This window comes from Triplophysa dalaica, chromosome 11 (assembly GCF_015846415.1).
Source record: "Triplophysa dalaica isolate WHDGS20190420 chromosome 11, ASM1584641v1, whole genome shotgun sequence".
NCBI lineage: Eukaryota > Metazoa > Chordata > Actinopteri > Cypriniformes > Nemacheilidae > Triplophysa > Triplophysa dalaica.
In genome coordinates, this window is record NC_079552.1 from 11,871,786 (window position 1) to 11,898,047 (window position 26,262).

Here is a 26,262-nt window from a genome sequence, read left to right on the forward strand (position 1 = left end):
GAGTTTAAGATTGTCTGGATCAGATGTCACAGTTACTGAGGCCAGCTCTGCTCTCTTTACTCTAATACAAGAAATGACAGAAAAGAGTTTTCCTGTTGTATCTCTTCGGATCACTGGTTGTAGTCCCACAGCTCTGAACCGAACCCCTGGTACTCTATAAGTCTAAGACCTTCCCTCAAGCTACATGCCTCTCTTTGGAGAGTTAGCTTAACCTTTTGCCATCTGTCACTCAGTTACTGCAAAACACACCACTACACAGAACAGACAGAGAGGCTCACCTGATTGGCTTAATTCGTGAATGAGGTGGGTCTTAACACCCTGAGTGACAGGGTAAGTGCAGGAAGTCCTGTTTGGCTAAGACGGTGTTTCAGTGTGGGGGGGTTGAGACGTACTAAGCTGTGTGGGTGGCGTAAATCCAGTATTGGCGAGCCAGTAGAGCACACCAGAGCTGCTTGTCTGTGGAGGAGAGAGGGAGGAACAGAGATTACACATTTTTCTGCAGATTTCAGGAGGAAGCATACTGTGTGTTTCAGTGAAGCTGATGGGAAGGAGCTGTTGAAGGGGAATTAAAAGGTAATGGGAGGGGTTTGACTGTAAATGTTCATGTAACATTTACAGTAGTGAGGATAAGAGGATGGGTTTAGGGAATCCTATTAGCTAGAGCATAGGAAAGGTAGGTCTAAATTGTATGATAGAATGTGAGAATCAGGTATATTACATAAAAATATATGTAAATATTACATTCTTAACTACTATTTGGGGGAATGTTGGCAATAAAATATGATTAGTGGACTTTTATTGAATAATGAATGGATATTATTTAAGATTAATCATTCAAAAACTTAAAAATTGGGAAAAGCTTTAAATTCATTTACATTTGTAGTTTTTTTTTCACTTAAATAAAAATGTAATTTTGTTAATTGAAAATGTATGAAGTATTAATTTGACTCTTTTTTGGTATGTTTTATTTTTCAATACAGAACACTTTCTTTTAGACCAAATTGTGTTTGTTAGTAAACATTTCTAGTTCTAACAGCTAATTGTTTCACACACATCTAGGTCATATTATAGTTCATATTGAAGTTGTTTCTGTTAAGGAATTTGATCCAAAGACTTAATTAAAGAGGGATCAATTTCAAGTTATTACAGGCCACCTCAGAACATCTCAAACAGATAAAGTTACTGGACAAGCAGATTACCATCACTACATTTAGGTTAAAGGAGGGAAAGAACAGTACAGAAAACAAGGGACTTGAGCGTGAACATTCTGTCAAATCTGCTATTTATGTCCAAGCTTCAGTCATTGCCAACTCTCTGCAGTCTCAAGCTGTGAAAAGCTTTATTAGGTGATGCAGTGTTGCTCAGATAAAGCATTTAAGTGCTAACTCGTCTACTTGGCTGTAGCTGTGTGATTCTGTGTGACATTTTTAATTTCTTAATGTGAAGAATGGGTTTTCACAAACGCGAAGAAAACATTTGTATATTATGAAAAAGATCAATCTAAAACGCTTTCACATGTGTCTACAGTGTGGACAGAAAATGTATGCACTGTTCTTACCCAACAAAACTGCAGTGGTGGTCATGCTGCGGGGGTGCATACGACTCAATTAATTGAACACAACACCTGGCATCAGTCCAGTCTCAGCCATACTCTTTCGAGAGCTGAAACAACAGTAGCAGGTGTGTCAGACTAGCATGTGAGGGGTTAGACTGGGTTATGTGAATCTAAGACAAGGTCTCAAACACATTTTGTAGGGGTTGGTCTGATATCCTTAGTCTTAGCTCTCCTGAGCCAAAAAAAAGTTGCTTTTATTGTAAATGGCTGCAGTCTGGTGCAGATTTGTATTCATTACGGGAGAAACATATTCATGTAGGCTATAGTACCGTAAGCCTTTGTTTAGGAAGTCACATAATACCCTGTCCTGGGTGCTCTCAGTAAATTTCATCTTTATGCAGTATTTTCAACCCAGTCTCAAGGAAGTTTGTGGCATAGGCAAGTACTGTAAATGTGCAATCTATTGATATCAATGAATTTCCTATTTTTTCATGTCACTCAGCATGACTTTTTTTCATGTCACGACTTACAAAAGACAGACAGCGTGTGTTTGTACATTTATTTATATATATTGCTTTTGTGCCAGTGACGCTCTGTTTTGGGATGGGGTTAGAGGAGATGCTTAAATATTGTGTTTTTCTTAACACCGTCTCAACACCGGACGTGACATGACAAAAGACATTAGAAACGCATTAGAAGTAGAACCCATTATAATTTCAAATTTTGTCCACACTGATTGCGGCGCGGAACGACGCCTGTCGCGTCGGGTGTAGACACGTTGTAATAATCGTAAATCTTTTTTGATTCACATTATAAAAATAATACAAATGCACCAACTCATGAAATAGTTATGAATTTCCGTGAGATCCTTAATACACATGCATCGTCTGAGCTGAGGATTGTAGTTGATTATTTCAAAACTTTTCAACAAGATCTCACACAGTGTAAATGTTTGACTACAAGCTAAAATGTTCTTCTTATGCAATATAGGTGTTTTGAAGATGGTGATGGATCCCGCAGAGATGCCCACCAAATTCTACAGCAAACAATGTATGGGATAACATAGTTACAGAGAATAGGCATTGTTCTACAGGACAGATCATCAGCCTACCTTTGGTGGGTCATGTCTCAGTCAGGTAAAATCCTTCATCTGTATGTGGAAGTGAGGTCTGTAGCTGATGAAGAAGCAAAAGACCCGGAAGATATGGACAAGACAGTCCCCCTAATGTTGACAGCACCAGACAACCTTCATCAGTCTCAGAATACTGGCCATAACACCTCACATGGCCGCATTTCTCCACGTGGAGTTCTGCATAAAGGAAGCAGCAGCACCCAGAGTTTGGCCTCTAGTAAATCAACATCAAGGCACTCAGTGAGTTTTCAGCTACATCCAGGACATGATATAGATCAACCTGCTTCCCAACACAGACAGACCCTGCCATATGATGAGATAAACCAGTTACTCTCTGCTCTTCAATCAGGGCCCCCTGGAAATACTTGTCACCCGGTTTGTGTTTCTTCTGAACATGACCGCTTCTATCATGACCACTTCTATGGAAGGGAATCACATTCGTCAGGGCGGTTTACCGCCCCTCCTACACCCAGTGGAACTCGTAAAGCCTGCAGCCCAAATAGACGGGGAGAGGAGGGTAAGCGATCTATCGCCACTTTCAGTTACATCGAAAAAGCGAAAATTAAATCTGTGGATGGTCAGGGTATTTCATTGAGCCAAAGCGAACTTCAAAATCCTTTCAACAGAGACATTCAAAATCAAGCAAATGTTAGAAAAAGGCTCAGTGACCCAGTGGGTTTCAACAGCTTGGAAACCATGAACAATTGTTGTCCGAAACACCTTAGTCAAACTATGGGAAACTCACACATGGGCACTCCCAGCTTGAGGCGGGCCACTCTTGACTCCATTGCCAGAGAAGCCACTCATCGTGCAATAGAGGAATTCGGTTCCCCGCAACTTAGGAAGAAACTGGCAGCCAACTGTGCTGACAGAAAGCATAGCATCAGGAGAGCAGAGCAACGTCGCTGTAGGTCTTGGTCGGGGTCACCCATGATGCCATGCAGTTCAAGAACTCTGCCCACCAACGCAACACTAGTGGATCATGAACCCAACAGTTCTTTGTACAGACTTCCTAGGAGCCCTGCTACAGACCAGCTGTCAAACCACGCCAAACAGACCTACTGTACAATGTCACACCTCAGTAATGTCCATTCTCAAGAGGTGTTAAACCAGAGGCCTCAAGGACATAGGTGTCGCCCGAATTTACCATCTTGTAAGCCAACGGCTATTCAACATGAATTACCTACTATGATCGTAACTCAACCATCATGCAAAAAGCTACATGGTCATATGGTAAATGATAGTCCCCGGCAGGCCAACAGAGTTAATTTTAACCTGGCTTTCTCCCAAAATATGGAAGAGGGAAGAGCCAGTGTCGGAAGTGGAAAAAGAAGTGTATCTCCAGCCACAAATCCTGAGATGGCTCGTATGCTAGCCGAAGAGGCCACAAAACTCTCTTTACTTCTGGAGGCCGAGAGATCCCCGTCCCCGACGCCATCACTGTCGGACACTGTGAGATCTGACAGCCCCGGATTAGGGGACCATTCCAGAGAGGATCAGCTCCACGCAAACTTTCAAATACAAGAATGCAAGACTGGTCTCCACTTCGGTCACGGAGACCTTTTTATACCCCACATAACAGATTCATCCCCTCCAGCTCTGACAAAGTTGAACCGTACGGATGTAATATCTTCCTCCCCTGTACGAGACCCAAGAATAGAACGTCCACAGTTGCCTGGGAAGGACAGCCCTACTCTGCATCGGTACCAGCCTTCCCAGTACGCCAGAGATATTCATATACCTGGCCATGAGTGTGTACAAAACGAGACACTCTTAAACCGGGCTCTCAAAGATAGCTCAGACAGCAGCAGAAGACCTTTAACCATGACTAACACAGAGACATCAGTCAGTTGGAGTTCTCAGCAAAACCATGTGAAAGGGGAGTGCTCATCCAGCGACAAAGACAATTTTAAGGAGGTGGAAAATAATCAAAGGACCGGTTCGGCTGCACTGGGCGGTCAAGTGAACCATTTTAGGGTCTCGGTGCGGCACAGTGAGATGACAGGTGACAATAGTCCTAATAAGAAACGGAGAGTTAGGGCATCACAGAGCTCAAGTGGAGTCACAGGCAGTCTTTTGGAGGACACTACACATGAGAAGGGCTGTATATCTTTAGAGACGTCTAGCAAAACCACCCAGAAGACTTCGGACATTGGAAACACAGGCATACAGGTGATATATCAATCTTTAAACAGATTGGGCGAGGAGTTAACAGGGCCTTAGGACAAATATTTTGCTAAAACTGACATGTCTAAAATGTGGGGACAAAAACGGCACTGTAATAATCTGTCCAGTAGATTTTTAATAATATTTAATTTACTTTATTTAACTATTCAATGTATTAATTAGCACAATTTCAAACTCCCAGACTAAATGCATGTTTGAACTGTGTGAACTGAAAACAATTTACAGTTTCATTTACAGTTTCAGTGAGACTTAAAATATATAAGTGGCATTGTTTTGTCACATATTTTGTGATATTTTCCTAAGGCACGTTTATAAAGTTACTTAAATGTCTAAAACTAACTCTTGGCTCAATATTTACCCGTCTGGGAAACTGCCCCATTATTTAATAAAATATGGGACCTAATTATTCAGATATTGGAATATTATTTATTTTAAATGTATGTTAAACAACTGATACGTAGCATACTGTACATGAAAGATTAACACGGTATACATTTTATTTGTGATTACTGGTTAGACAAAAATATGCTCTGAATGGAAGACTTAAATTGTAATATATGGCACTGAAGTGCATTTGTTTCTATGTTCCTCTACTCTGATGCTCTGTTTTTAGCCGTTCATATATTCATCTGTAATATTTTGAAAATTTTTGTTAAAAATTGGGTTGTAGTCTACAGGAGGATCATTTTCACCGCGGCCTTCCCAGCACTCTCAGAAGATCGCGCGTGCTAAATGGGAGTTCTTGTTTGGGACCCACTCTGAGAATGAAACGAAAGGTATGAATTTTTGCTAGAAATATCCACCCAAGAATTCCAGAGACTTCTCTGAAATGTTGCTTTCTTTTTTATTTGCCACTTCTTGTAAACAGCTTGTTTGCCTCGCAATAAATGTGTAATCCAATTACGGAATAAGCCTCACCCTCCAACGCATGACATTTGGATTTGCTACTCACTGTTAAACTCGACTCTTTGTTCTTTCTCACGTACTATTTTTCAGAAAATGAAATTTAAAGAAAAAACTTTTCCATACCAGGTGGTATTTTGTACAAATGTAGAAATAATTCTGATAAATTGCACTTTGTTACTTTCGACTCCATAAGTTGGGACAAAAGTAACACAACAAGAAAAGCTAGACTTTTTGTGATTCTCTTGTTTTTCTTGAATATACCTGACTATAACCTTTTTAATATGTTACTGAAAATTATTTTGTATGTTATCTTTGCCAAAAAATATGAAATTACATTTTCATTTCAGTTTTATCAAACGTTTTAAAGGTCCAGTCAGTTAAATCTAGCTGCAAGGTTGTGAATTGCAACCAAAGGTGCACTCCACCCCTCTTCCTCCCTTTCGAAACACTGCCAGAACAGTTGACAGAACATGGCAAATAATAAGGCTCCCCACAGTGTATGAATATAGAAATAGCTCATTTAAGGTAATAAAAACATGATGCTTCATTGTGAAAGCTCTTTACACACCACTGATGGCACAGCTATGTATATTATATTGCATTTCTTTCAATAGATCATCCTAAAAATTACACACTGGACCTTTAAAAATAACCCAACAGTAAAAATGTTTTAAATGGTTAAGAATATACTTAATTGTCAGTTGCATTGTCAGTTACAATCCATTGTTTAAAACATTTTAACAATAGGAAAAATATGAAAATTAAATTAGCATGATATGGCTTAATTATAACATCAGCAGTGGGACAAAAGTAACAAATGTTACTTTCATCTCGACAGGAACTCCTGACATTTAAATTTAAATTACTTTTATATTTAAAAACTCTGACAAGGGAAAAGTCACGATGTGTTTCAGCATTAAATAAACTGTAGATTGATCAGTACTATGACACATGAAACGAGAAACACATCTTGTATTTGGAAAATAAAACACTGGTTCAGTAATTTACTTTCTGTGCTCAAAAACTGATTTCTGGACCTTACTGCAGGGAAAAATGACAAAATTATATGATGTCAAGGGTTACGTACTGAACATGCTGTCATAGCTTTGAATGAAAATAAGAAAATCGATTTGTGACATTCGCCCTAGATCTCCCCTATCTTTCTCGACATTACCTTTTTTAAATGCAATTGCAGTTTAATGGTGTTATTGCACTGGTGTTATTTTGTGGTTGTTCACCTAAGAATGGCCTATTTGAGCTGTAATTCGATGAGTTCTGAGGTCACGGTGTTCCTTACTGTGGGTGTTTTTCTATTTAGTCGTGTTTTCTGGGATGTGTTTCATTGATGTACAAGACTGGGGAGCGTGTGTGCGTGTTTTTATTCACATTTGCATTCATGCATTGGGCGGATGATTTAATCTAAGCCAACGTTGCATTTTATCATTACATTTACATTTTAGCCATTTAGGATTACATGCATTGCCTTCAAACTTGTGACCTTGGTGTATCTAACAGCTCTGCCAGTTGATCTAAAGCAACTCACATTACCTTGTGTTTGAATTCATCTTGCTACAAATCCAGTTACATACCAACTAATATTTACTAAAACTATAAATTTGCCAGCATGAACGTAGATCCATTCTGTCCCACGTTCCAGGTTCCTTTTCCAGTGGCTGTTCCAGTGAGTCTCCTATACCCGTTCCACCGTCATCTACACCCCTGTGTCCCATATCAACACACTCAAGACATTGTCAATCAACCGCCTCCCCAAAATCCTCCAGCCATGATGTAAAACGTATACAAGTGGAAGTGATCAACCACCTCCCTGCAGCGGGCTCCTCCTCTAAGACCTGCATCATCAGACGTTCTGTCAAATATTCAGAGACCGATATAGATGCAGTTCCCGTGCGCTCTTACAGGGAAACAGACCTGGATGAGGTGATGCTTGCAGAACAGGAGGAGGTGGACTCGGCTTTCGGGAGTATCCGCAGCGTACTGGGCACCTCGGGCACAAGCAGCATCAGCCCTCTAGATGAAGTGCTCTGCCCACTTACAGATGGTGAAGAGGAGCTGCAGGACGAGGAGGTGGTGAGCTGGGCAAGTGTGAGGATGCAGGGTGACAAAAAGAGGCAGAATGCATCACCTGAGGGGGGTGAGGTGTTAAACAGATTATTGAGAGGGTGAGTGTGCAAACAGTTTGGTATATTGAACATGTGAATTAACACACATACCGAATGCAAATATGGCTGGACAAAGTTTTGAATTGGTCACACATTTTTAAGACTTGGTTGTAAGTTGAATCATTCTTATGTTATCGTTATAGCCCCTCAGAGAGCCAAACAGACAGTCACACGACTTTAAAGTCTCCTATCCCAGTGGACAGCCCCCGCAGAATCTCATCAGACGGCTCAGACTCCTTCAGCAGGCACTTTGAGAGTATCGTGGAGTCGCATCGTGCCAAGGGTACCTCCTATAGTAGCCTGGATAGCGAAGACATCACCCCAAGTGGACCACTGGTCTTCACTTTTGACTTTCCAACTCTCACCCCTGAGATCCAGAGCCAGATCTGTGAAAGTGCAAAGCAGATCATTGAACTGAGCTTTGCCCCTCTTGCTCGTTCCGAATCCCCCGTTGTATCCAATACCATAGAACCTACAGCTTCACAGACCCTGGCAGAAGAGGGCCGAAGAGGTGTGCTTGGAGAAGAAAAGTCCTTCAGTGGATCCTGCTCTGATAAAACCCTGAAGCCTGATCCGGACACAGATGCTGCCATAAGGTTAGTTGCATTGTGAAGATATTGTCCATTATTGTATATATTTATTGTTGTAAATATCTCATCACTGCATGTCAACACTTTGAAGATAAAGACAAGTATGTCAGTTATACATATTACAGAAGAAACAGCTGGCAGACACACCCAAACACGCATTCAAACTCTTTCCACTAGCAATACTCAATAATGAAGTTTATTCTCGTGTGCTGTTAGTATACTTCTTTAAAACAATATGTAAACTACTTTTAGTCTTTTTATGTAATTCTCAGAACTTTACTTAAAATTGTACTTGACAATAAAGTCTAAGAATATTTGGCCTGGCTTTTGTTTTACATACTGTCTAAAAAAGTTACATGTTCAAAACATGTTCAAGTTTATTAACTTTAAATATGATGTTATATTACAAGACTACAGTGTACTGAAAGTATGAGTGGACATAATTTGAGTTACCAGTTGTTCACTTAAAATTGCTTTAATAAGCTTTACATTTTTAAACAGGGTTATAGTGACAATCTGCATTTAGAATATATATCTACCAGTGGAGGGCAGTGCTGAGCTATCTATGTATTTCTGTTTATAAGCATGATTGATTTTCTGGATGGTCAGTTTTATCTTTGAGATGTCTCTGTGTTTTTTCCAAACCAGTTTCTGATTTGTAACATGTAGGGCTCCTATCCTAAGCTTAAATCTGATCCTGACTATTTGATAAGCAACTTTCAAATTTAAGTTCTCCTTGGGAATGTTGACATGAGACGATTCTGGGGACGTGACTGAACCACAATCCCGGGGTCAGTTCTCGGATAATCTGTTTGTACTCCTTCCTGCCTGCTTTGAAAATACATTGAAAAGCAGGCTGTAATCCTTAACCTCTCTCTTCTATAGACACAAAGTACAAGATATTTTGCTAAAACTGCCAAATATGACATTTTTATGTGCTATTAGGCGTTTTGATGTCTCATAGTACAATACAAACTATTGTTTGGATGTTTATCTGAGCTTTAGTGTGGTTATTAAGAGGTCCTGAAAGCCGACACTGTCTGCTTTGATACCTGGCTCATCCCCTGCATTCTTTCCCCACCATGGGGCCGGTTAGATCTGGAGCGCATCCAGAAACCCTTGGTCTCTATGGTGAGAGCAGATTAACATGTTAAAAAAATAGAGATATCTTACTGTATAAATTAAACAAACAATGAATCAAACTTTAATCTAACACATGAAAGGATACTTAGTATATCTGACCTCATTTGTTTGGCTTGTAGCTAGTATGCTGCTCTCTCAAGGTCATGGGGTTGATCCCATGAAACATACAGCGGAAATGCATAGCTTATACCGAAGTGTATTGCGCATTAGTTTGACTAAAAGTGTGCTTGTAACATGTACAATTGTACATCATACTTTATGAATGAGAAAGAGCTCATATTTAGCATCATGTTGAAATGAAGATTGACAAAACTAATGGGAGGAACAAAGTTACAAGGCAAGACAAAGAGGGGAAGAGAGGGCTGGAGACAGAGGAAAGGGGAGTAAATTGTTGTGTTGCTGAGAGGAAATACACACCATGTCCACCATCGAAAAATAGCTCAGCTGACCAGAGCAGAGAAAGACACATGCATACACGGCCATAAACACAAGCAGGCAGACAGAAGTAGACAGCAGCTGGTGAAGAAAAAGAAGAAAAAGATGTAAAGAAAAGATGAAAGAGAAAGGCTATATGAATAGTGTCCAAAATTCCAACTGCGCTACGGGAACAAAAAGCTTTTGTAAATGTTTGGATTAGGATAAAAGAATCAACTACAGTGACGTAACAACTACAGGACTTTTATCAACAACCTTTCAGAAGCAGAGGGACAGATTTCTTCTGAAAACCTGTGGGTTAGTTTCGCACAACGGGAACTTCAGAAGGTGGAAAAATGTGTAATGCTTTATTCTGCACTTACAAACAAGCTCATCACATTATGTGAAGTGTGAAGGGGCGGGGCTAATGGCTCGTAATGTGCTCTGCTGGGGAGGTGATGCTTTGGAGGATAATTACATGTATGCCCCGTACCCTGCCATATACCGGTGAGTACAAATGTATATCGGATTTATGTTTAATGCAGTCGGCAGACATTTTAATCCAAAGCGGTTTACAGTGTATTCAAGCTATACATTATTTAATATGTTTGTTTCCTGGGAATCTAATCTACCAATCGAGATTAAGGAAATAGATTCATTTTAAAGGTCTGGTGTATGTAATGTAGTGGCATCTAGCTGTGAGGTTGTGAATTGCAACCAATGGCCTACTCCTCCCCTCCCTGTCGAAGCAGTACTGCGGTTGCATCGAGCTAAGATTTCAGCATGTTTCACAGTTTACATAAAAAACAATATGGTCTCACCAAATTGTTCATTTTATTACCATTTTTATTACCACTCAACAGTGAAGCCATGGAATACCAATGCAAGGCCTGTTTCACATGTTGACATGTTTTTCACCCAACATTGGAATGTGCGAGTGCCTCTGTACAGGTGATGTGAACTTTTACCCATAAGCCTTTGTGAGTTTAGCTCAGTGAGGATAGTAAGTAGGTGTGTCCTCCTTTGTGGCTGTGTTGTTTACTAAGAATCAACTATTCACACAAAGGGAAAAAATCTTTTCATCGAAGGATAACCTAGAGGCATTTAAGCTCCATCAATTTAGCATAAATGGCTGTCTTCCATGTTTCTCACACGGCCGTTCCAAACAAGTTAAAACATGGGTGTTACTGAATGTGTGACGTGACATTCAAATTATTGGTTTGCATAGTTTTAAGGTATCAGACACAGGTGTCTAAAAATTCAACAATGAAGGTGCATCTTTCAGTCAATCTGTATATTTGTAGACGCTCTTTCCGTATCCTAGAATCCATGGCGGAAAAGTTCTCTATTTTTTTCTTCCTGGTTTCCTCCATGGATCTATCCGTCTATTGTTTGAAGAATAAACAGTGTGAGCACATTCCCACTTTTTCAAGTCTCCTCCCCCGCTGTGTGTGTGAACTATCCAGTTGGAGGAGGTTAGAAATGGAGACTTTCGGACGAACAAAAAAGGAACAAAAACAGTGAGGGGTGATGTGTGACTAAAGCTGTTTGTTTCTCTTAAATTCAACACATCTGACTCTGGAATGCAGTGGTTTAAAGGAAGAACTGGCTCACGGAGGTAGAGTAGCTGCTTTTTGAGAATGTTTTTGAGAAGTGTTTTATGTTAATCTGTAAACATGAAGTATGACAAGTTATGTATTTGCTTTGGCTTGTTTGAATTTGACTCTGTAGGTGTGAGTTAGTAAATTCACATTAGTTATGTCAAGGTTTAGTTATTAAACTCGTTGTTGTTTTCATGTCTCTCAGTAAATGGTGGAGTAAGATGATCTAATCATGTACTAGGAAAGGGTCTGTATCGATAGATCAAAGAGAGCAAGGGCGTAAGAGCGATTTTGACATTGGTGGGGACATAGACTTGATTTGTCTCTAAAGTTTAGTGCCGATACTTGACTCATTTAAAACAATAAACTTATAATTTTACAATATCATTTTAACAATACTTAAAATAGTTTTATTTGAAATAGTTTTCTACACTCATCTTCATTGTTGTCACTCATTTCTACACTGTCTATTGCTGTCTACATCAGGATCAGTTTCCTTAAAAATTAGCCACTCAGTATTAACTACTGTACGTTAAACTGCATCTACAGTCTCCCACCTGGGCTACATTTTAAACACACTGAGAGACTTTACTGTAGAGGGAGGTTTGTCATGCATTGAGAAAAACACTATCACTGAATCAAATGTGACGCAACTTTGTTGTTAATAAAACTGTCAAACCTTCATAATCACACTCATTGCCACTTGTTCATAGCTTTGGTGCTTTGTACAAGAAAATAATAAGCTGCAGCCTACGACACACATTAGCGCGAGAAGGCAAAGTCAATCATAAAGCGACCTGGTTTAGAGAGGCGGGACTTAAGAAAAGCGAAGCCAATCCTATTAGCGATGTAAATTACGGAGGCGGTACGTATTTCAGAGAACAGAACGTAAAGATTTGTGTACCATAAACTAGGCTATTTTTCCAAAACACGATTGTAAAAGATGTTTAAGTTCAATTAAATGATTCCTGGATAAATTAATCTTAAATCAAATAACTAATAAGTAAGACCACAAGACACAGATGGACAGAAGAGGTTAAATATAAATGTACATGGACTGTCAGTCAAAATTATTGGTAGTTTGGTGTTCCCTGCATATTGGTGGGGACACGTCCCTACCGTCCCTACGCAAATCGACACCGTTGAGACATAGTATATATACAGTACAGCACACAAATTTACGGTAACCTCATGGACTGACTGGTCGGTTCAAACACTTGGCATTCAAACCTGGTATAATGTTCTTTATTTATGTGGTAGTTCTGAACCTAATCCTACAGATTGGGCCAGCCTACTCTGTGAGGTTGGGGGTCCCATATCCATAACATAAATTATTACAATTATTACTTGTCATGCTGGTTTCACAGTGACACTTTCTGGTTCCAGAGAAAGGCCTTCACGGTTGGTGTCCGAGTCGGGTCCAGGGGTGGCTGAAAGGTTGGCTGTGGGCAGCACTGAAACTCTGACTAATGGCAACAAAGCAGACCTCCAAGCTGCCAAACGACTGGCCAAACGCTTGTACAATCTCGATGGATTCAGGAAGTCAGACGTGGCACGACACATGAGCAAGAAGTGAGCATTATTGTTATCGCGTTGAATTCATTTCTAATCCGTTGCTTTTCAATCGACATTCTTTTAGCAGATAGCAAATACTGTTAATTTTAGTTTAGGACTGGCAAATTAAAATAAATATTTACTTCGATCTGCAGTGTCCATGCCAAGTGCATAATGTTATTCAAGCATAATGGAAAAATAGTTTTTATTAATTGTATTCTTTATTTTTGCCCATGTTGTCCATGCTCATGATGATTTATAAAAATCGCTGCTGTCTTTCTGAAAATATCCCTTGTTTTTTGCCATAAGTATTTATTATTAGCCACACTTTATTTGTCACTGTGTTTTGCAAATATCTCACCAATAAAAAGTATTAAAAAGTGCTCTTTGACAACACAATATTTAATCATTACGAAAAGTACAGTGTTTATTTCTTGAATAATCCTCTGGAAGGACAGTGATTTAAATATAACACACACAGTACTGTAGAAGCGTTTTCACTAGTGGTCTCAGACTTTTGGATCTCACTGTGTGATAACAAATCCTTCTATTTCTAATGCATTTGTTCTTTATTGGCCTTAGCAATGATTTCAGTCATATGGTGGCAGAAGAATATCTGAGCCACTTTAACTTCACAGGGATGACAGTGGATCAGGCTCTGAGGTGAGAGCTTTGGCTATTCAAACATGTATAGTTAAGTAAATATTTGGCATTAATTCTCACTGTGCTCTAGGCTATAATATTTCTGTCTATTTCCTGCTGTCTGTCTTATCCTTCAGAGTGTTTTTGAGAGAATTTGCCCTAATGGGTGAAACACAGGAGAGGGAGAGAGTACTGTCACATTTCTCAAGAAGATACCTCCAGTGCAACACAAACACGATACTGAATGAAGGTAAACTGTATGAGCAATGTGTCGAACTGATGTTTATCACATTAAAAGAAACACCGGGGCGTGCTCTTGCTCTGTGTACTAACTGGAGTTCTGCACCTCTGCGTTTCAGACAGCGTTCACACTTTGACTTGTGCCGTGATGCTGCTCAACACTGATCTGCATGGTCATGTGAGTGTGGGAAATGTGCACCTTGCATGTTGTGCATCTAATGTATTGTGAAGAAGCTAATAAGGAGAAAATAACCATGTCTTCAGTTATATACTTTATACCCGGTTGTGCAGTAGGAGAAAATCAAGAAACATTTTTTTGCACAGCAGCTTAACACTTGTACTACCCGCTGCAGTTGGCATGCAATGTGTTGTTAAGTGTACAGGGACTGTGAAATAGGTCAGTGCATCAGCTGACCTGTGATATTTTTCTTTGTTTATGCTGTCTTCTTTTGTTCAGAATATAGGGAAGAGGATGTCCTGTACGCAGTTCATTAGTAACCTGGAGGGACTAAATGATGGCCAAAACTTCCCTAAAGAACATCTAAAGGTTTGTGTCTGCAAACCCTCAATTCATCTATTTATATATGTAGGACAGACTTTATTGGCTGTTTTGTAGATATTTATAGAGAGATACCCTACCAGAGTCCAAAATTAATACTCACTAAGCGCCAAATAGGAGTTAAAGGGGCTTTTGGTTATTTGACAGATGTCAACTTTATAAGGAACTGCTACATATTTTACACATTTATGCATTTGCCAGACATTTTTATACCAAAGGACTTTCACTGCATTCAAATTATATATTAGTTTGTGTGATTCCTGCTTGTGTCCAACACGCTTTCCTAGTTACATGAACTCTAGATACTGTGAAGGACAAATGCAGCAATGTGAACATGTTTGCCATGTTGCTCTAAATGCACTTTATGTCTGATATTGATTTATTGTCAGTTCGGTGTTCACCACCACCTCCAGCACAATCCAATGAACATCAGTAATTTAGGATTTCCATACCAGCTGATGTGAATGAACTGTGCTCCGTGTGCTCAGGCTTTGTCTATTTTAGTCCCTTCCCTTGGATTACAGGGCACGCTGCACAAGAATAATAGCCACATGATGACAGCACCTGAACCACTCAGCTGATGTGTGCTTTAAAATCACAGAGAGCCTTTCAGCTGTTCGGTCCTCCCACTCTGCCTCCATCACTCTCTCTCCTCTGGCCATCTCTCTCTGCGTCTCTCATCCCCCGGTCTTTCCAGCGCCTTCTCATTCCATGCCTCGCTCTTCCACCCCCTCTCTCACACACACTCTCTCTCTCTATCCATTTAACTATCTGCCATCTTGCTCTTTGTCTCACCCTATAATCTTTCGAAACTTAGTCTCCTGAACTGTACTTAGCACTGTCAGTCTAGGTTACCTCAACATCTATATAATCGTCTCAATTGCTGACTTTGCTAATACATTCTGTCTTTATTTTCTATTTTACTCCGTTCTGTCAGTCTGTTTCTGTCCTCCTACCACACTGTGAGGGCGTGAGGGCCAAGTGAAGTCTGCTTAACTATAGGCTCTGAGTTCCTATATACATAACACATATTCCTTCCCATAATTCTGTTCCTTGGCCTTGTTTTTGGCTCGTTCTCGCTTTCCTGCCAAAACGAGGTTGTGGGGTTAAATTAGCACAGAAAGAGATGGATCCTGCGACCCAACAGGTTGGCGTTCTGTGCCTGTGTGGTTCAAGACTGTTAAGAGCTGTGAGAAACCTGTGTGAAGTCTGTCTTCATGTCAGAAACAACAGGGTGGTGGGGTGGACACATGGGAATATGGCTGCCACACAGCTTTCTGCTAAAAGGAGTGTTTTGTCATCTTATCATAAATGTGTTACAAATGTCTCATTCTCCTCCCCCCGCTCTCCCTTTCTCTCTCTTGTTCTCTGTCATTCAGTTTGTATATTATAGTCTCAATCTCAGGTGTCGAATAAAGAGATCAATTAAAGAGATATCATTTACTCGCCCTTTTGTTAATTCAAACCTGTATGGCTTTCTTACTTCTGTAGAACACAAAAGAAGATATTTTGAAGAATGTCACAAACAGTCATGTTGTTTCTTATAATACACCATGTGAGAGGCTTTGACGTGGTGTGAATGTCAGAGCGAACGGCTGTTTTGTTCGACATGCTTCACAATGAAACAAACGCAAGTGAATGGGTTCAGTCGCTGTTTGGTAACCAACATTCTTCAAAATATCTTCTTTTGTGTTCCACAGAAGAAAGACAGAATTTTCATTTTTGAGTGAACTATACCTTTAAGAACCATATTTAATCTGAAAGATATTCTTTCACATAGGCCTACCTGTAGTTTATGCAATAGTTTGCAATACGTTATGTCTTTGTTTCATAATTTAGCATGTCATTTCACTGTTTATAATCACAACTTTAACCTAACCTCTTTATTACCTTCCGTTACGTTATCTATGATGTATAATATTCGTCATTACTAAGCAAACATGGGTGTAGCTCATTTTAATACTGTGTTGTTCTCGTCCAGTCCTTATCGGTTTATGCTTTCTTGTGGCATATCCCAGGTGCCTGTGAAGTCTGAACTACTGGCTCATCTCTCTGCTTTGATGGACAGATGGAGCCTTCTTATCCCATGACATGAGCTGTTTATACTCACTGGGAGGAAGGCTGGCTGCCTGGTGACAGGGGCCAAGTAAAAACAAGTCATGTTTAAATAAAACTGGACTCAGACTTTTGCAGGATCTGGCCCAGTGTCCCAGAGCTTTCTGTATGAGAGAGATGGAATAGTCTGCAATCCAAGATACCGGAATCAAATTCACCCTAAACAAACATGAGGTTAATGCAGAGGGTTATGATTTACATGATTAGGTTTTTAGGTCAGATAGAAATGGAAGATTAATGAACACTGCTTTTACATTTTACATAATTGAAACCGCAAATTCAACAGATCATGATTTACTAATTGCTAGTATAGACGAATTCAAAGCAACAACATAAACAAATGTTTCTAGGCATCCTTGCGTCCGTGGACTGGCCTTAACTACCGGTACACATTAACAAATAATGAGTACCTATAGATTATTTCTGATTTCAACAAAAGAAACCGAGAAGTGTTTCTTGGTTAAGCTTGCATCTCCAATATTTTGAATTTAGACTGCAATATTAAGCTCTACCGTTAGATGTCAATGTCCCATACAATTTCTTTAAATGCGACAAATTGTTTATTTAACCTAATACAATTTAAACACAACAAATCATTTTTTAAATACAAATTCTTATACAATAAATTAAGAAAATAAATAATAATAACATAAATTAAATTAAATATAAATAGTCATATTATAAGACACTAGCCAGACCGGTTAACAAACACAAACCGGAAGTTACCTGCAGTCCCGCCACGCATGTCTGAGGAAATGGTCTATACTAATTTATTATAAATAAAACCTTAAAGGGATAGGTCACCCATGCATGTCCGATGAAACAGACACAAAACCCCTCAAAATATCTTCTTTTGTGTTTCCCAAAAGATAGAGTCATAAACAGATTTCAAACAAAATGATGGTGAATGATGATTTATATTAAAACTATCAGGCTAATAGCTGAAGTTCAAAGAAACTCTGTGTGCCGGAAATGAGAGTGTGTCTGTAACGTGTGAGGATTTGCACGTCCGCGAACCACCACAACCGATTGACATTCACGGTTGGGGGGGGGGGGTGGGATCAAGTCGCGCAATTTGTCAGTCACGCTGGGAGACGTGTACAACAATTGTGGAGGAGAGCAATTGTGGGAGCGCGAGAGAGACGGGGAGGGAGATCAGGCGATTCAGTAGATTGTGAATGCAAGAGAAGTGGGAGGGTGAGCACTCCTCCTTCGCAGGAGCCTGTTCTTACCACACGGCCCGTTTTATATCTGCATCACAGAGGAGGCACAAGAGGAAAAGAAGAAAGCATAGAACGAGAAGTAGGACGCCAAACCTGCTATTCTTTCTCTTGTGTTTCGTGGGATAGAAGGAGGTGCCATGCAAAGGGTGAAGCCAGGCGTGAAGGTGTGAAAGAATCTGACAATTGTGAGATGCAGGCACCGAGAGGAAGATGAAAGAGAATTGTGGATAACTTCCAGTACGTTCAACGATCTGGAGAATGATCGAGAAACAGCACAAAGCAACAGGATTATCTCGTTTCTTTGTTAATACTTTGCACTTTTACATCTTATTTGCTTTCCCAGAGGGGGACCTGTGGTGACGTCACAATCGGTGGAATTGTTGGGATCCCAGTTTGAGAGTGGGCGGAAGTCCGACCCTCCCAGGCTGTTCCTTGCATGAGTGCATGTGTGTTTATTTCATGCAGTTGCTTCGATAATGTTCATACTTCTCCATCTGTCTCCATCCCCGGATCCTCTTCCATCGTCTCGGTCCTCGCGAGCTATCTGCCCCGCACCTGTGAGCGTGTCAGCGTGCGTTGGTGAGCGCGTGTAGGTGTCTTAAACTCAGGCATGCATATGAGGAAACGACTGGATGTGGGCAGCAGATCCTCTTTCTTCATCATCTTTGGTCTATAACTCGAAGCAGAAAGTTTGATGCGTAATGGCGCGGGGTTGCAATATTTTTACATGCATAATGAATAGAAAAGGATCCATAATGCAAGAGTTGGGGTTACCACGGAATGCCTGATGCCTTTGTGACACTTTTCAGGATCTCACAAACAGCGCTGCCAAAGCCTTAGATCTGCCACTGTGTCAGTTCTCTATAATTTACCCGCTGACTTGAGTCTGCATGAACCTGTGGCGCTTCTCATGAAAGAACGGCATCACTTGAATCCGTCCTTTTGATCTTCCGTCACTGCTCCTTTTGGCATCTATGAGACTCAATGTGCATTGCTTAAAGCTCTCTATTGTTTTATTTGTGTAATCATGATTGGAGTAAACAGCATTCACTCGATCGGACGTCTGCGCTCGCGTTCCTTGTGCTCGGTGCGATGTGGACGAGACTTCAGCGTGATGGACCCTTTCCGCTACACCAAAGCCCCTCGCTCGCGTTCCCTCAAGCCCCTGGACTTTCCCGATCTGCTTGGTAAAGTGCAGGACGGACAAAATCATCCACAAACTCGTAAGAAAAAAGAAAAGGTAACGCTTGCAGGAAACTTTAGGAGGATCCGAGAATGTGGGAAGGGGTCATTTTTTCCATGAGGTTTGGGATACAAGATAATACTAAAGGAAAACGACTGCAACTGCAAAAACCTGTTTCTGGTTCATAGTTATTGATAAATTCCAATTACTATTTTTAGAGACATCAGTGTGACGTTTTAGCACACACACACACACATATATTTGTGGTTGATGTTTTTTCTATTTTTTTACAGGCTCTCTACAACTCTATCAAAAATGAGAAGCTGCAGTGGACAATGTAAGTCTGATCTGTTTTTCAAGGAGTCAGAATCAAAACAATGTACGTGAAAATATTAGATGACATGCCTGTTTATTAATTGTACAATCATTTCGTCAGTAAGATCTTTTTTTTGTTTATGAACCGACCGAAGTCTTACGATGTCCTAAGCCCTTACTTTAGACTCTAGCTTCCCAGATTTTATTGCCATGGTTACTGCGAGTTGCCTCTCCATAATTACAGGTTGAAATCTTTGACTGGCTAATCCACAGTCTTAAACATAGCCTTATTCATGTTCTCTCTCACGCACACTTAACATTTCCATATGCCGTGTTTGCTCCTTGAGGCGTTTCTGCTGTAGTTTTGATCATGTATAAAATAATCATAAACAGAGTGAGTTATTGTTTATTCTTTTTCATTCACTAGCATTTCATCTTCGACCGGCTCAGCTCTCTCTGATTCATCATTGCACTTTTATTTATTTAGCATTTTGCGATTCTCAGCTTAAGGCTATCATTCACTATATGAATCAATAGACGTCACACAATGTTTGTTTGCCTTCTCTCTCTCTCTCTCTCTCTCTCTTTTTTACTCTCTCTCTCTCTCTCTCTCTCTCTCTATCTCTCTCTCTCTCTCTCTCTGTTCCTGATGGTGCTTCATCTTCTCTGCTGGCTCTCTTGGTTACCAGTGTGGAGGCCAGCAGTTACTAAGCAACAGATGAGAGCATTATCATGCGAAGGCAAAGGCTATGTGCTGTACACGGCAGTAGTTATAGAGAAGTGTTTAGCGGTCCAGGCCTCTGGGGTTCTCGGGGGTGTGTGACTGCACAGCTGCCTGTCAGCTGGAGATGTGTGCAGTAGATTGACAAAAGTGCCAAGCGCTGTCTTTTTTAATAACTCCTGTTTATGTATGTAAGGCCTGTTCTTGAGGATGGTATTGGAGAATATTTTTTGTGTATTTTTAGTCTAATTTAAATACTACCAGTACATCATCATACCTACTGGATAAGCCACAGGTTTTTGTATAGTCGCTCTTTTAGTAAATCATCCTTGAGTCACCAAACAGTCCTGTTTTTCATCTTATCAAGTTGTGATGCTAAAAACTACAGCAAAACTGGCAAAGCCTGAAAAGCAGGGATTGTACCATGCTTAATGCATACCTGAATGTCATACCTAAAAGGTGCTCTTACTCAATGTGGGGTTTTACCATGGGAAAGAAGTTCAGAGAGGGAAATTCCCTCTGCCTCTTCTCAAATATTTTAATACCAGGCCTCGTGCGTCTGTCAAATACTTTGTGGTTAAATAGGAGAATGTGAAGTAGGAAATAATGCGCTAATGTGATTGACAGTGATGAGGAGGAACTGCGGAAGTCTTTCTCAGAGCTGGACGGCAGGAAAGACTCCACATCTCACACCATGAAGCGTGTCAGCAGTGGAGGAAACCCTCTCATCAGTGTGGCGCAGCAGTCCAGCGCTCAGGTCTACAAGAACGGCTTTCTTGTGCGGAAGGTTCACGCAGATCCTGATGGAAAGAAAAGTATGCCATCTCTCTGTTATTCCCCTCTGCGACACTATGTCCTTGGGCATTTCTATCATAAATGAACTAATATAAATTATTAGCACTAGAGTAAATGATTTTAGCTTAGAAAATGAGAAGAGAGTTCTTCCATATCCTATTTTTGCATTTTTTATCCACTTTTACTTATGAGGATAAAGGGATAGTTCACTCAAAACTTATAATTCTGTCTTTAATTACTCGCACTCTAGTTGTTCCAAATCTGTATATATTTCTTGTTCTGATGAACACAGAGAAAGTATATTTGAAATAATGCATGTAACCAAACAGTTCTTAGACCTCATTGAATACCGTAATTGGAAAAATGACAATGGTGCCCCAGAACTGTCCTACATTCATCCAAATGTCTTCTTTTGCTCTTTTGTGTTCAACAGAACCAAAAAAATAAGTATTTTTTCTTACTGTAGTCAATGGGGTCCAAAAACTGTTGGCCACAAGCATTCTTCCAAACGTCATTCTCTGTGTTCATCAGAACAAATACATGTTTACAGATTTGGAATCTATATAAGTGAGTAAATGATGACAGAATTTTCATTTTTGGGTGAACTATCCCTTTAAAGGCATAGTTCACCAAAAACCCTCATGTCTTTAAAAACCTGTGCATGACTCTTTCTTTTGTGGAACATAAAGGAAGATAATTTGAGAAATGTCTCTGTGGTTTTGTGTCCATACAATGGAAGTCAATGGATTTTGTTACCAAAGTTATTCAAAATATATTTTGTGTTCTGAAGAAACTCTTACAGGTTTGAAATGGTTTGAAGATGAATAAATGATGAAATAACAATTTTGGGGTAAACTATGCCTTTAAGAGTTCTTTGTTGTACATTAAGAACTACTTATTAAGAAAGTTTTTGGGCTATATAGGGTTCTTATGTTGGTATGAGGTTATAAAGTTTGGGGTTCTTCACACATTCAACGTTTTGGTTTACGTAAAATTTTGGTATCGGTGTTGGCGAGTACTTGAAACATTTTTTTTAAACAGGACCTGGTTACCCGGTAGCTTTGCGTAACGCTGCAAATGGGAAATCCCTTTTCTTCGCTGCTCAGAATGCAAACACAGGAAGTTGTGCTGTGTGGTCACAAGCAACCACAGTTTAGAGCAACAAAGAAGAAATTAAAATGTACTAGCAGTATGTCCGTTGTTTGGCAGTATTTAAGAGTGGACTAACCAGCCTTAAGAAAAATAAATATTACTGTCAGATAATAAAAATACTTTGTTTTAATTTGTGTATTTGTTCATGTTTTATTAAGGGATAAGTCTGTATGACACCATAAAATGATTATATTAATTTGTACAGGGCTAGTAATATATACAGCTGTAAACTGATACACACCCAGGGGTCAGATCAGTACTCTGTATTGGCCGATACCCTGAGCCCAGGTATGGGAATCGGTATCTGGAAGGGAAAAACTGTATCGGAACATCTCTATTTTTAACCCTTTATTTTAAAGAGTGTATCTATTTGTAAAACTACTTTAAGTGTTATTGTATATCATTTATTCAGCTCCACGAGGCAAAAGAGGGTGGAAGACATTCTATGCTATTCTAAAAGGGCTGATCCTCTACCTGCAAAAGGTACATTGAGTTTCCCATCAGTACATCAGTGAACACATTTTTTGAAGCGTCTATTAATTGAAGATTTGTGATTTGTTTTTCACTGTGTTTTTTTTTTCAGGATGAATATCGTCCAGATAAGCAGCTGTCTGACGAGGACTTAAAGAATGCAGTATCCATCCATCATTCTTTAGCCATGCGGGCAGCAGACTACAGCAAGAGGCCTAATGTGTTTTACCTTCGCACCTCTGACTGGAGAGTCTTTCTCTTTCAGGCCCCGTGAGTCTTATTACTAATGATCTGTGCCACGACTTGTAATGTTGCATCATTAAACTAAGCATAAATTATTTTATGCAATGTATATTATTCAATTAAAGACTTTTGCGTTGAATTTCCACTTTCAATTTTATTTACACGTCATAATTTTTCAGAACATTTGTAGGAAAATGTAGTTGACAGCACGTTAAATTTATCAAGACTATATATGCGCAAAGGAGTGCACCTGCAGATTGTTGATTACATGCAGGGCTGGTAAGACCCCTGTCGAAGTGTTCTTATCTAAGATGAATGACTCGACATGCATCACCCAAGAGAACTGATCTTTCTCAGCTATTCTGTCTGTCCCAGATACTAGCACTCTCTCTCTCTACACTCCCCATCTGTTTCACTGCATCTCTCAGTTTTCAAACTGTTGAAGTTGCATTAGCTAGAAAAACAGTCTTTGTTTTTGATATTAAGACCTCTTCTGCCCTCTTAACCCCCAGTAACGCGGAGCAAATGCAGTCTTGGATCACACGTATCAACATAGTGGCGGCAATGTTCTCCGCTCCTCCTTTCCCTGCGGCCATTGGCTCCCAGAAAAAGTTTAGCCGCCCTCTTCTGCCAGGCTCAAGCACCAAGCTCTCACAGGTACCCAACACATTTTAATAATAGTTTTAGTAATACAGAGACAATTGCAGTACTTGTTCAAGCCATACAATTATTATTTTTTTCGTATTATATATGGGTTTAAACTTGGCCTATTTAAAATAACTCCACTGGTTATATGAAACATTTAAGTGTTACAGTAGCTTCGTTGAAAGCAAAAGTAATCTCATCAGTGTCAACGCTTGGGAACATGTGCCGTCTGTCTTGTCAGGAGGAGCAGCTTAAATCTCAGGAGACACGTTTTCGATCCGTTTCCGCTGAGCTCCAGGAACTGCGCTCGTCACCCCAGGAACGCAAGATTAAAAGCAAAGACCAAGAAGAGCACAAGCAAAGAGAAGAGTATCTGGATTTTGAGGTAAAACATCACATTTTACTCTTCCATAATGATTTTATTTCCGAGTTGATTTTAAAGATGAGAAGTGCCTGAGCTTTGCATTACCAGTAAAGCTCATTAGTTTTCTCATGGAACACAAATACTAATTAAATGTTTAGCTTGAATGCAGTTGATATAAATAAAAGTGCATACATTTAAATGCATTGACCCAATCAGAATCAAAATCAGAAAGAGCTTTATTGCCAAGTGTGCTTGGACACACAAGGAATTTGTCTCATTGACAGAAGCTTCCAGTGCACATACGGGTTAAAAAAGTGACAACGCACAGGTAACAAAACGTAAAAATAAATAAATGAGAGACAATACACATTTGACAAAAAGGACAAAATAAGACAAAAGGACAACACACAGTGTATTGTATCCACAGATGTGCTATATACAAATAATAATGTGTTAGATACAAATTATGCAGGAGAATGTGGATGGCTGAACACTACATCAACAATATATGTATTATAAATATAAGTTTATAGTTAACTTGTATCCATTTTAATTTTAAAGAAAACACGCCATGGAACGTACGCCATGCTGCTGAGGGCTAAGATTCGGACTGGGGAAACCGACTTGGCGGCGTTCGAGTCCCGTTTGTTTGAAGACAGTAGGCTACAGAGGGCCCATTCCAGCCCCACGTTACCCCAGGACAACAGCCATGCCAGCAGCACCAAAGAGTCCAGCAGGAGTAGCAGCAGTAAGAGAGTCAAGAGCTCGGACACAGGTCAGAGACACAGCTACAGAAAGGCTGTCAAACAGTGAGGACTCGTGCCAAAAAGGGCTGATGTTTCCTATCAGGTCTTATTCATCTCGATTAAGGGTCTGAATAGAGTGTTACCAGGATACCTGAATTACACTTCATGGCTCTTCTTAAGGCATCGATAATTGTAACGGTTGGGGTAAGTAGAACACAGTGATGAGCTTTGCCTTCATGACCCCTATCTTTGGGAATCGGTGAGGTTTGCATTTCTGGTCAGTAACTGAGGGGCAAGATCTGTCAATGGTGGCATAAGGAGCACCAGCCTCACATTGTTATGTTGCTGTCGGTATTTGCAACATGTTAAATGTATCACTGGGTATTTCGCTTGTTACATGTCGATCTATATCGTTCTTTTTAACAAGCTGAAGTGCAGAACAACAAAATAAGTTGGTGCGTTTCTGGAAGAGGGAACCAAACGAAAAGTAAATTTTTATAAAATGTGAACACATATTGTTCATATTTATTTAAGCATTTTAGATTTAGCTTTTTAGACTATCATTTCATTATGTGAGGTCACTCAAGATAAGTTTTAAAAGCGTATGGAATTTTTGCCTGTATAGTCCTTTAAAAGTTCTTAACGCATGTCTCAAAGCATGCCTAAGATGTTTGAAGACAATCAGTTCGTCTTTTGGTACAATTACTAGGAATATGAATGTGTTTTATTTTCTTTATGCCACGTCGTCATTTCAACACAGTGCGCAATGATAAAATGACCAGCAGTTATTTAAAAGCCATCATAAAAATGAACCCTGCGTATAATTTGGTGCAATGTCTGAACATTTTGTATGTAAATGTGTTGGGCTTGAGGATGATGCAAAATCTGTCAAAAGTTAACCCTTGGAACTTGGCTATTCCATTGTATTCTCAGGCACCTATTTTCAAATTTAATTCATACACATACCACCAAATGCAAAATCTTATCATCCTATTGATATCATAAACATGAAGAATCCAAGAAATTGTAAGACTTTGTAATTGTAAAACACATTAATGCATATTTAGGTCACGAAGATCTGTTAGCACTGCCAAAATATATAATAAATTCTGACAAGCGGAGTGAATTAGCATGTTGATTTTGACATTCGGTTTAACTGGGAACCAAATTCCATCAATGGGACTTCAATTGTGCTATGCTCCACCACAGTATAAATAAGCGTATTTAATAAAAAAAAAAAAAAGAGTTATTTATATATTTTGAACATTTATAATCTGTCTTGAGTATTTCACTATGACTGAAGCGTATTGACTTGGTTTATATATATATATATATATATATATACAGGACCTGTACAGGTTTTTATAGGGTACAATCAACCACTCAAAAATAGTTTGCTGTCACCCAGATATTTTGCTGTACTTCTAACTTATTTCTAGATTTTGTTTGCTGTATATACTGTGAATATTGTTACAACTGGTTAAAGAAACAATGCTATGATGTTTGTTTTGCAGGCACAGGCAAAATAAATGTTTTGAAATGATAACTGTTGTTGTTTTGTTTGTTGTTTATAACCATACAATGTT

At 39.6% G+C, this 26,262-nt stretch overlaps 1 protein-coding gene across 1 annotated transcript; it reads left to right on the forward strand.

Moving 5' to 3' along the window:
* Positions 1 to 4,207: 4,207 nt before the first annotated feature.
* psda (pleckstrin and Sec7 domain containing a) lies at positions 4,208 to 26,222 on the forward strand. The gene is made up of 16 exons (XM_056760713.1): positions 4,208 to 4,859; positions 5,545 to 5,650; positions 7,438 to 7,960; positions 8,104 to 8,556; positions 13,095 to 13,280; positions 13,845 to 13,925; positions 14,042 to 14,154; positions 14,264 to 14,322; positions 14,602 to 14,691; positions 19,518 to 19,561; positions 20,888 to 21,075; positions 22,620 to 22,690; positions 22,791 to 22,948; positions 23,434 to 23,578; positions 23,808 to 23,951; positions 24,492 to 26,222. The coding sequence occupies exons 1-16, from the start codon at positions 4,512 to 4,514 to the stop codon at positions 24,741 to 24,743; spliced, it is 2,961 nt and encodes a 986-aa protein (XP_056616691.1). The 5' UTR covers positions 4,208 to 4,511; the 3' UTR covers positions 24,744 to 26,222.
* Positions 26,223 to 26,262: the final 40 nt, after the last annotated feature.